General features: G+C 37.3%; 1 protein-coding gene across 2 annotated transcripts in view; it reads right to left on the minus strand.

The window, feature by feature from the left end:
- LOC106871922 (dynein axonemal intermediate chain 7 homolog) overlaps positions 1 to 12286 on the minus strand; it is a 104250-nt gene that overhangs the window by 34620 nt on the left and 57344 nt on the right. For both annotated transcript variants that reach the window (XR_016243985.1, XM_014918679.3), the window contains exons 8-10: positions 6617 to 6771; positions 5377 to 5471; positions 1832 to 1958 (exon numbers count right to left, since the gene is read on the minus strand). Coding sequence is in view for 1 of the 2 variants with exons in the window: in XM_014918679.3 (XP_014774165.1) it covers positions 1832 to 1958; positions 5377 to 5471; positions 6617 to 6771 (377 nt within the window). In the remaining variant the exon portion in view is untranslated. The remainder of the gene's footprint in view (positions 1 to 1831; positions 1959 to 5376; positions 5472 to 6616; positions 6772 to 12286) is intronic.

The following is a 12286-nucleotide window of genomic DNA, read 5'->3' on the forward strand; positions in this document are numbered from 1 at the left end:
ACTTGAAATCTTGGGGTTAGCAGCCTACGCTCTTAACCACTATGCCATATGCCTATGGGCATATAGCGTAGTGGTTAAGAGCGTAGGCTACTAACCCCAAGATTCCAAGTTCGATTCTAAGCAGTGACCTGAACAATAACAATAACAATGATGATAATAATAATAATAATAATCTATATATATAAAAATGAGAATGTGTGTCTGTCTGTCTGTCTGTCTGTGTGAATCCCTAAAACTCGAGAACTACGCAACCAATTTCATTCAAATTTTACAGATGCCTTACTTAGGGTTCCAGTTGTGTTTTAGTCAAAAAAATTTTAACTTCTTGCAGAGTTCGAGCCCACAGCAACATAATATCTCCTCCACTATTTAAGTATTACGTGTCAAAAGTGAAACAAAAACACTCATGTCAAATACTTTCACTTTAAAAATGAAACTATTCTACTAACTGAAACAATCACATTTCGATACTGTAATGACAGATACTTTCAGAGAGAGAGAGAAAGAGAGAAAGAGAGAGAAAGAGATGTATATGTATACATATACATGTATATGTACACGTATATGCATAGATATATATATATAGATATAGATCTATATGCATACATGTATATGTATACACATGTGTAGATGTATATATATATATATATATATATATATATATATATACATAGATGTACATGTAATATGTACACATATATACATATATATATATATACATGCATACACATATCTATACATATATACACCCATCACACACAAACACATGCACACAAACACACACATTAGTCATTTGTTTTCTTATCCAAAACTACGTCAAAAGTACTGAACGGATCTTTATGAAATTTGGAAATTATATTCTATGTATAATGGCCACAACTCCCATGAAAATTCATATATTTTTGATGTTGATGAAATTTTAACCCGAACATAACAGATGAGCATTATTTGTAATTCAACGGTACAACAGTGTAAGACTACCCTTTCAGATATACTTTCATTGTGATTTCTGCAATGTGGTGCATAAATTGTCAAGTAAATGAGACGCATCTTTGCCTCCACTGATTCACTTGCAAAGTGTTGAGTAAAATTATTTCGTTGCAGACCTCCTTTGGGTCTTTTTATTATCACTACGACACACATAGTCCCCAGTTGGTAACATTGATTTCAAGGCCCTCCTAGATGAGAGACTGGCATTCCACTTAATGTCTATGTTCCATGCTGGCATGGATTGGAGAGTTATTAATGTAGAAATATGGTATCGTAGCTACTAACAGTTGAGGGTTGCGTAGTCTAGACGGCGTTTTTAGATTTCATTATTCTCTTTAACCCGGGCAAAGCCGGGTATTTCTGCTAGTAATAATAATAATAATAATAATAATAATAACAACATCGGAAAATACCTTAGGAATGAGAACCCAGGTTTGAAATTTCCCCAAGACACCTGAAGAAGGATCAGCCGAAACGGTGTGTTAACAACAAACAAGATGAGGACAAATATCCATTGAATGTAAATAATGTAAATAATGTACACAATTCCTCATCTCTTAAATATAGAACTGAATTGACCCAGCTGCCTACAATCCTCTTTTGACCCTTAGACTGTCTTTTGAAGTTATCTGCTAACCTGAAAATTTATCGGGTATGAATACTTCAAAGACTATATTTCTGTGTACTGATCTGTAGTGATGAGTTATGAAAACAGTTTTCATGAACCATGAGTTTGAAATGTGATCTGTTTGGATGCAGCACCTCAGAAATGAAAATTTTTGAACCTATAAGAAAGAACAAATAAGTAATAATACTGATGCCACATCTTACTATTGCTTACCTGGAGATTGAGGGAATGGATATTCTGCCACGTCTTCTTCTTCAGCTTTCTTCACGTCAACACGCTTAGGTCCTTCTGGAACTGGATCATCAAAAAACTTAAGGCTTTGTAGAGCAGCACTGATATCCTACAAGACAAACTGTAAACTGTTGGTGATGAACAAATCTCAGAAGATATGATAATCAAGGAATACTTTTTTCAGACTTCAACTTGTTGTTTCTTCAACACATTATATGGACAATATACACCTATGAGCAGGACCGATTCCATGAATGCATGACCTTTCAGGCCATACATTCATGATACTATTCACTGCACCGTTGAAGTTTATTAAAATTCTCTCGATATTTTCAGCATAGATAGAAACTCATCATCATCATCATCATCATCATCACTATCATTTAATGTCCTCTTTTTCATGCAGGTGTGGGTTGGATGGTTTGACATGGACAAACAAGCCATAGGGCCGTACTGAACCCCAATGTCTGCTTTGGCATGGTTTCTAAAGCTTTGATGTTTTCCCTAGTACCAACCACTTTGCAGAGTGTACAGGGTACTTGAGGTCATTGAGTACTCACAAGACAAAGCTCTTGAACTGAGTGGAAAATAGTATTGAAGGATATGAAAGTATGAGAGAGGTGTTTTGTTGAAGAGATGAATGCACTGCTTCCCTATTTGGAAAGGGAGAAAGAGAGAGAGAGGTGTGAGTTCAAGGTACAAGATCAATAAGAGAGAAAACAGGATAGAGGAACAGATGATTAGAGACAGGGATTGAGTCGGACATAATGAATATCAATTTGGGGGAGAGAAAGTGAAGGAAGGAAAATAAGAGTGGGTCAGGGAGGAGGAGGAGATAAGGAAGGGTAGTAGGGATACAATGTGAAGTGCAGGGAGGGAGGAGGAGGAGATAAAGGACAATGGTAGGGATACAATGTGAAGTGCTGGGTGGGGGGAAATAAGGAAAAGGAGTAGGAATACAATGGGGAGTGTATGGGGAGGAGGAGGTGATAAAGGACAATGGTAGGGATGCAATGTGAAGTACAGGGAGATAAATGGTATCATCTACAGCACCTTAATGAATCTTCAAATAAAAATTTGTTTAAAAAAATCTAATAAAATGTCAATCACAACAGAAACTATAATCTTTTAAGGATTGGATGACTATGTTGAGAGTAAAGAGTTATTAGCAGAATGACTTCAATATAGTCAGCAATTTTGTTACATTCTTCGAGCTTAACCATTCAGCTAAACACATCAATAAGCATTTAGAGACGGAATTGTTGTTTGTAACTGACATTAAAAATATTAACATCAGTTTGATAAGTTGTTAACATACAGCATAACCAAACAAGATACTTAACTATAATTTAAAAACAGTTACTCCATTCACTTTATAATTAAATGATTCGTGCCTTAAAAGACTTACAACTACGAGTAAAGATGGGATCTGGTGTTCCCAAGGCTCACTGTTTTGCCTAAACTTTTCTCCAGTACATTAATAAAATGCTGTCATTTACTTCAATGTAAACACCTATCCAAATGATTCCATCCTTCACATCTTGACTTTTTGATCATAAGTGTCAACCATATCCACTCTAGATGCCACAAGTCAAACCTGTACAGGCTCCACACTCAAAGACCTGAAAAACATCCTCCAAATGCAGGCAAAACAACTTAATATTCTTCAATAGCAAAAATGAACAACAACGGCACATAAGGGAAACAATCTTCTACTTAACTTAGACATACAACTGAAATCCTCAGAGTTATTGCAAATCTGAGAGTTCACAATAATTGATTAACTTTCCTGCAGATTTTACTTATATAATATAGCAAAACCCCATTTTAATGACAAGGCTCCCTCTTTGAGAAAAAAATACTTCAGCTTCACAGTTACTGATGCTCTACAAAATTCAAGTGAAACCCACATTTGGAGTGGCTCTATTGCTACACACAAAATTATCCTGCATCACATCTTTCAGCAAATGAAAGCCATCCAGCTAATTGATAATAAACCAACAAATTCCAACCTCTGACCAACAGATGTGCTGTCTCCTCACCTATCTCTCAAATGCTGTGTATTCTTGCAGCTGTCCTCAGATGACATCATGCAATGTAGTTGAATACAGAATAGTCAGTAAATATTTACTTACTTTAGCCTATCAACCACAAACACTCTCATTCGTGACTGTAAAAGTGAAGGAGAGGTAGTTTGGTATGGAGCTATATGATAAGTGAAAACTAAACAACTGACACTTTGCAAGGAACTTATCAGAGGTAAAGCAAAGGAGATATGAGAACATACAAACAGATTAGACGAGAGAACATCATCATCATAATCATCAACATTTGATGTCTGTTTTCCATGCTGGCATGGGTTGGATGGCTTGACAGGAACTGGCAAAGCCACAGGCTGAACTAGGTTCCATAGTCTGTTTTGGCTTGTTTTCTACAGCTGGATGCCCTTCCTAACACTAACCACATTACAGAGTATACTGGGTGCTTTTTATGTGGCACTAGCACCAGTGCTTTTTATGTGACTCCAGCACTCACACCAATGCTTTTTATGTGGCACCATGGTTTTAGGATATCATAGCAATTAAATAAAATACCTGAAAAGATGGTATACTACTGGCAGTGAAAGGGAAATATAATTGTGATACTGGTCCTACCCATGAATGCATGAAAGACAGACGTTAAATGATGATAATGATGATGATGAGGATGACAATGATGTTTCTGGTGATGTTGATGAAAACAATAATGGTGACAGAACCGACTGAACAATTTTATAAACTTGTATTTGTTCAAGCATTTGTTAATGATTTGCTTTCATTTAATTAGCGAACACTCTTCATTTCTTTCTGCTCTCAGCTGTTCATCCACTCATTCATGAAGATAAGCTGCAGTCATTTATTGGTAAATTGCCAATGTTGGCAAGTCCTTGGCAATCTGACCAATATAGAAAACTTAGGAGTGACTTAACAGAATTATGTATTCAACATTAGAGCAACAGTCATTCAAACTAAAGTCACAACTACTTGCCAATTACATCAAGTATAAGTATAATTTCACACTAACTGCTATTAAAGGTGATTGTTTCTAACCTCAGCAAAATCTATCTTGTGCAAAGCTAGAACATAATGTCCATGATACAACACAGCTGATTCTACCAATTGTCTCCCTCAAATTATAGTCCCACCCCACTTGCCTTCTTGGCAGCTAGTTTTAATACTTCTGAACTAATAGAAAATATTGTTTATTTAATGACAAGGTCAATATTTGTATAGTAATGATAAAACCAGCTATAAGTGATTCTTGTAGATCATTCCTAAGGAGAGAGAGAGAGAGAGAGAGAGAGAGAGAGAGAGAGAGAGAGAGAGAGAGAGAGACACACACAGACACACACAGAGAGAGAAAGTTAATGCTTATGGAATTTGAAGTCAAGATAGAGAGAAATGTAACTGAATGTCCCATGGTTCTAAGTCTATTGCTCAACCAATTCTACCAAAATCATTTAACTTCAAGAAAGGAGTAAAAATAACCTCAAGGGGATCAGGTGCTGCTTCCTCTTCAGGGGGTGGGGGTTCTGGTACAGGTTCTTCTTCTGGTTTCTCCTCTTTGGTTTCAACAACAGGTTCTAGAACAGTCAAAGATATAATTTAACAGTTTATGTATTTCCAAGCACAGTAAGATCTTTAACTTGTTTCAGTCATTAGATTGTGGCCATGCTAGGGCAATGCCTTGAAGAATTTTTAGTTGAATGAAATCAACCCCACTACTTGTTTCTTTTTTAAAGCTGGTACTTATTTTATTGGCCTCTTTTGCCTAACCACTAAACCATGGCAACATAAATACGAAGCCCAGTATACCCATCATGACTACTGATTAATGGCATTTCATCCGTCCTTATGTTCTGAGTTCAAATTCTGTCAGAGTCAACTTTGCCATTCATCCTTTTGGGGTTGATAAAATAAGTATGAGTTGGGTGCTGGGATTGACATAATCATTTCATTCCCTGCCCCGAAATTACTGGTTTTGTACCTATAATAGAAAGGATTATTATTATTATTGATATCATTCATTAACTGAATAATTTCAATTAATTTTAGAATGTAACTTCTAGAAATCACAGTCAAACATCCTCTCTTAGAAACAACAATTAACAACATCACAACCTCCTTTATGCAGCAGCAACAGCAGCAGCAGCAACAACAACAACAGCAGCAGTAGCACAAAAAGTTGCATTTTTATGAAAATATACTAAAGTAGCAGTTATTAAGATTTTACAATTCATTTCAAAATGAACAAGATGTTTGCTAGAATAAAAATTACATGATTACAACCTAATGCCTGATTGTCTTGTTCTTAATTATTATAAGGACGACTCCTATTCTTATATATTGATGATGTAGAGATGAGAAATGAAGAGCTATGTACTTTGTCTTATAAAAGTTATACAGATGTTTTGAAACCATGAATGCAGTTATAAAGTACAAAATAAAGCTTGGCAGATGTAATGGAGAAATATGTCTAACTGAATCAGTTTGTCCTAAAGTAGTTGATTCAGTTAGATGTATTTCTTTTGAAAACTGTACCAATTTTCCATGAGTCTTCAGCATCTGGTAATGGTTACATCAGAAGGAAAGCAAATGTGTATTACATCATGATACTTTATTGGTGACATTTGTATAGTGTGTTGATGATATTGTGTATAAGTGATGCAATATGTACTGTATTTTAATGATTTTGGTGACATAAAGCATATATTAGCTTGCAACTTACCATCAGATGTCTTCCTAGTTACTTTGTAGGTTGCACATTGTTCAGATAAGTGATCAAAGGCAGTGTAAAGGAGAGCAACAGCACAGTCAGTCAGGGCCAACACTTTAGGGATATCAAAACTAAATCCAAATTCTTTAAACTCATATGATTTGATCCTAAGGAAATATAAAGAAATAACATAGATTTAAGATAACATCAAAGATTGTGATGATGAGAAGTAAAAGAAAGAATGTCAATATGAAAATGGTGAACAACAAACGTTATGGAAAGCAAATGTATTAATGTATAACTACTGAAATAGTTAAATAGAGGACTGAAATGAAAAACCAGCAAATTGTACAATGCTAAAAGAGAGTGAAATTTTTCAGTCAAGATATTCTTAGCAGATCCAAAATAATTTTGTAGAGAACTGAGTCACAGAAAGACACTGCTAGACAAATGCATGAAAGAATTTCTCAAGGAAATTATGAGAGAAACACCTGTAGAACAATTGTATACTGAAACAAGACTTTAGCACTTCTGCAAATCAGGACTGGTAAATATATTTTCCAAAAGTTAATCAAATAATTTACACTTCTCTTCAATAATGTTATGAATCACTGAATCAAACATCAAGGTGTTTCATTAAGGATATACAATGCATTCACTAACAAAGTTCCTGAGTAAATAAAAATCCTCAGAATTACAAAGCAACCAATAAGCTGCCTGATAACCATGCAAATTTAGTGAGGATCACATTTTTATGAGGCAAACTGGTGACACAGACTCAACAGGACCAAGATATTTATACACAATAAGCTTTCATTATGACCCTTACCCTCACTTCAATATGAGTGCAGTCTCAAGACAGCAAGCTGGCAGAGTCATTAGCAGACTGGACAAAATACTTAGCAGCATTTTTTCTATTATGTTCTGCATTCAAATTCTGCAGAGGTTAATTTTGCCTTTTATCCTTTTGGGGTTGATAAAATAAGTACCAGTTGGACACTGGGGGATTGATGTAACTGAGTAGTCCCTTCCCCTATAATTGCTGGCTTTGTGCCAAAAACTGAAATCAATACGAGGACAGACTCAGTTATCAAACTTACCACATTAAACTAATACATACTTCATTATTTATCATCCACATAGATACTATTTTCATGTTACTGCCTAAATCTGTGGAGAATTTTCTCTCTTTTGTTCCATTTATCAGGTCTACTTATTTGGGGTTTGATCTCATTTTCATTTCTAATTACCATTTCCTCATCCCAGAAGATTTTCTTCCCAGCATGCATCACTTATTCTTATACCATTCTTGCTTTTGCTTAAACCAATGCTTCAATAGCTTCACTGGAATCTCTTACCCAAGTTTAAATACAACACATTTGACACATCAAATACAGTTGATTCTTCTTCAGTTACAGATCAGATGAAAATGCTTCATTAGATGGCTGATATACATATGTGCCAGCATATATATGGAATATGACCAAATATGGTCTATTTTCCAACATAGTCCTCCTTACAGTCCATACACTCCTTCCATTGGTGTTGCAGTGCTTGGATCCCATTGATGAAAAGGCTTTCATCCTGTTGCTCAAACAAGTCATTGGCAGCAGACATGACATCATCATCACTGCAATACTAGTTCTCAGCCAACTGTTTCTACATGCTGGGGAACTGATGAGAGTCAGATGGGGACAAATCAGGAGAATAGGGGGAGGTGATCAACCAGTTCAAAGCCACAGTCATGGACAGCAACCATCGAAGCCAAGGACTTGTGTACTGAAGCTTTGTCCTGATGAAACAAAACCCCTTTTGTCAGTTTTCCTAAGTGTCTGGCATTGAAAGGCTTTCATAACTGCCTCAGTAAGTTGGCAGAGTACTCTCCATTGATGGTGTGGCCCTTTAGAAGAGACCATCACTATCCCTGCAGATGAAGTGACCTTGGCTTTCTTTGGAGCAGGAGAGAAAGAGGTTTACACTGCATGGATTGTGTCTTTGGCTCTGGCTCAAAATGATGAAGCCAACACTCCTCCTGGATGAGAAAACGTTCAAGGAAACCAGCTGGATCTGCCTCAAACAACGTCAGATTTCCCCGTGATGTGATCAGCCAGTGCACTTTTGATCAGGTGTCAGAAGATGTAGCACCTACTGAGCAGAAACCTTCATCATGCCAAGTTCATTGTGCAGAATATTCTCAACTCTCTCACAGGATATGACAATAGCATTGGTTATTTCATTTACAGTCAGTTGCCTGTCATCCATCAACATGTGGTGAACACGGTCAATGTTTTCCTTGGTGGTGGCAATTTCAGGATGAAGGACCTTAGATCACTTTCAAGACTCTCTAGCCTCACTCCTTTATAGTCAGCCTATGAACTTTACAGCCCACTCTTATACATGTGTGTGTGTGTATGTGTACACACACACACACACACACACACACACACACACAGATCTGTAATATATAATATATGAATTTACATTTATACTCTGAATCAACATATTCTTGCAAAATGAAAAAAAATTGGTGCAGGTATTGTTGTTGTAGTTTTTAATATCAGATCAACCTTGATCAAGCATACATAAGAGAAAGACATTCCAACCATGATCATCCTGATTTGCTTTTTTAAAAATTTTAATTTGAATGTAGTGAATAGGAAAAGGCATGCCTGTGTGGTAAGAAGTTTGCTTTTCAACCACATGGTTTCAGGTTCAGTCCCACTGTGTAGTGCCTTGGGCAGGTATCTTCTACTATAGCCTCAGGCCAACCAAAACCTTGTTAGTTAATTTGATAAATGGAACTGAAAGAAGTTCACTGTGTGTGTGTGAGTGTGTGCATGCGAGCACGTGCATGCATATGCGTGCGTGCGTGTGTGTGTGTGTGTGTGTGTGTGTGTGTGTGTGTGTGTGTGTGTGTGTGCAGGAGAGAGAGAGAGCGTGTGTGTAAGTGTATGTGTGACTTTGTATCTGTGTTTGTCCCCTACTACTGCTGGACAACTGGTTTTGCTGTGTTTACATACCAGTAACTTAGTGGTTCAGCAAAAAGACTGAGAGAATAAGTACCCCACTTAAAAACAAAAATAAGTACTGGGGTTGATTTGTTCAAATATAATTCTTTGAGGCCATACCCCAGCGTGGCCGCAGTCTAATGACTGAAACAAGTAAAAGACAGCCAGAAAAAGATAAAAGATCTCATGGCGTGTGAGTGATGTAAGCTTAAATACATAGATTTACAGTTGAATTCTGTCTTCTCAGACTAACTGGCATCACTGCCAATCCACATCAGAACTTTTCATAACTGACTGACTGATGTGTCTGCTTTGTTTATAACACTAGTTGCATCTCAAGTGCATAGTCATGGAATGTTCTCATTTTATATTTGTGCAAATTCCATGGATCTATGTTCTGTTTGTTCCAAGTAAATCTATCAAATACACACATCATATATGTATATACATATATGATGTATCTGAAATATATACATATATATATATATATATATATATATAGACATAGATTATACACATGCATGCATACACACATACATACCTACATACACACACATACGTACATACACATACATACACATACATGCATACATACACGCATACATACATGCACTATTATTATTAGTTCATCCATCATTGTCGACAATGACCAAGGTCATCACACAGGGGATGACAAGGCAGGGTGTGTCTAGATGTGGCCAATCAGTTCGATGCAGGCTCAGAAGGCTTTGCTGCAGATCTGGTACAGGTGGTCTGTTGGGATGAAAGGCAAAGGGTTGGCTCTGGACTTGCATAGTTTGCATTTTCATTGTGCTCGTGTAATCTCTGTTTCTTAATGTAGGCGGTGGCACCACTGTTGGTGCATCTTCACCAGGAAGGGTGGTCTTGTGCTTGTATTTCCCAAGTGTTGGGGTTGATCTCAAATCTCTTCAGTGAGGCTTTGAGTGTATTCTTGAGGTACTCTTTCTGTCCACCTTGCACGCACTTGCTTTGTGCCAGTTCACAGTAAAACAGTCTTTTGGTGAGTTGTGTGTCAGGCACACAACTCCCCAAAGGTAGCCTGCCCACCTGATCTGTGCTCTCCTCAGCAGTGTGTAATTGTTCAGCAGATCAGCTCAAGAGAGGACCTCCATGCCTAGGACCTTGTCTTGCCAGGTGATTTTCAGCAGCTTTCTCAGGCAGTTAATGTGGAAGTGGTTTAGCTTTTGGAGTGGTATTTGGAAATTCCACTCGCAGGTGTACAGTACTGTAGGCAGTACAACTGCTTGGTACACCTTCATCTTTGTGGCCAGCCTAATACTTCATCTCCCACACTGATTCATGTAGCTGCCCAAATGTGAGCTTCCCTTGGTAATGTGTGTATCAACCTCATTGTCAATGTTCACATCCCTGGAGAGTGTACAAAAGAAAGGGAAACAAGCAGTCCTGTGACAACCCTTGCGAAATTTCTCTCCTTGTTATCACTGGCAAGATATTTGCTAGAGACCCCCTTGACCACCACACTCAGCACATGAATGACTCAGTGTGGCTTCAGAAAGGGCTACAGGATAGTTGACATGATCTTTGCAGCAAGTTTTAAGAGCAGTTTTAAGAGAAGTTTTAAGGGAACTTATACATGACGTTTGTAGACCTAACCAAAGCCTTTGACACCTGAAGTCATGAGGGATTCTGGAAAATCATGGCAAAGTTTGGATGCTTGGACAAATTAAACAATATGGTGCAACAGTTTTATGACAGCATGCTCATTCAGGAACTGAACAAGCGAGGTCTTTCTGATGCATCCCCAGCCACTAATAGAGTTAAGCAGGACTATGTCCCCACAGCAATGCTGTTCAGCATGATGTTCTCAGCCATACAGTTGGATACCTTCTGCAGCAACAAAGAAACTAGCGTCGAGATCAGAGCCAGGACTGATGACAAACACTTCAACCTGCAGAGACTGCAGGTGAACACCAAGGTGGAAGACGACTCAGTGTGCAACTTCCTGTTCACAGATGAGTGCACATTCAATGTGGCCACAGAGGCCCAGATGCACTAGAGCATGAACTACTTCTCCACTGCTTGCAACGACTTTGGCCTCACGATCAGTACTCGGAAGAGAGAGGTCATGCACCAACCTGCTCCGCAGAAGCAGTACATGGAACTAACTATCTTTGTTGAAGAGGAAACCCTGAAGGTTGTTATACATGAATACACACATACGCATGCGCATGTGCACACACACACACACACACACACACACGCACGCACACACACAATCATACATACGTACAATCATACATACATACATACATACATAACATATATACATACATACAAACTTTGTGGAGTGTTGCATTCATATTTTAGTATATGTGTAGCCTTTTCCTGTTCTGTGTATTTATTCTTGATATTGAAATCAAAGAGCCTATCATATGTACATTTTATTGTGGTCTGTCATAGTTTGTTACAACTAAATTGATGTATTGATTTGTAGAAAATATATTTCTCTGTCTTGCAAATGAAACAAGAAAAGTCATTTTTGATCTGTTATTTCATATTTTCATTATTTTATATAGAAGTTATATTTCTCTACAAGAATACATAGAAATAAAATGTTCAATATTTTAGTATGGTGTGCTTTGAAGTAGATTTGGCTGTTAGCTCTAGTATGCCTAGAGACAACGTAGACATT

The sequence above is a fragment of the Octopus bimaculoides genome, chromosome 13, assembly GCF_046866305.1.
Source record: "Octopus bimaculoides isolate indiv1 chromosome 13, ASM4686630v1, whole genome shotgun sequence".
Classification (NCBI taxonomy): Eukaryota; Metazoa; Mollusca; class Cephalopoda; order Octopoda; family Octopodidae; genus Octopus; species Octopus bimaculoides.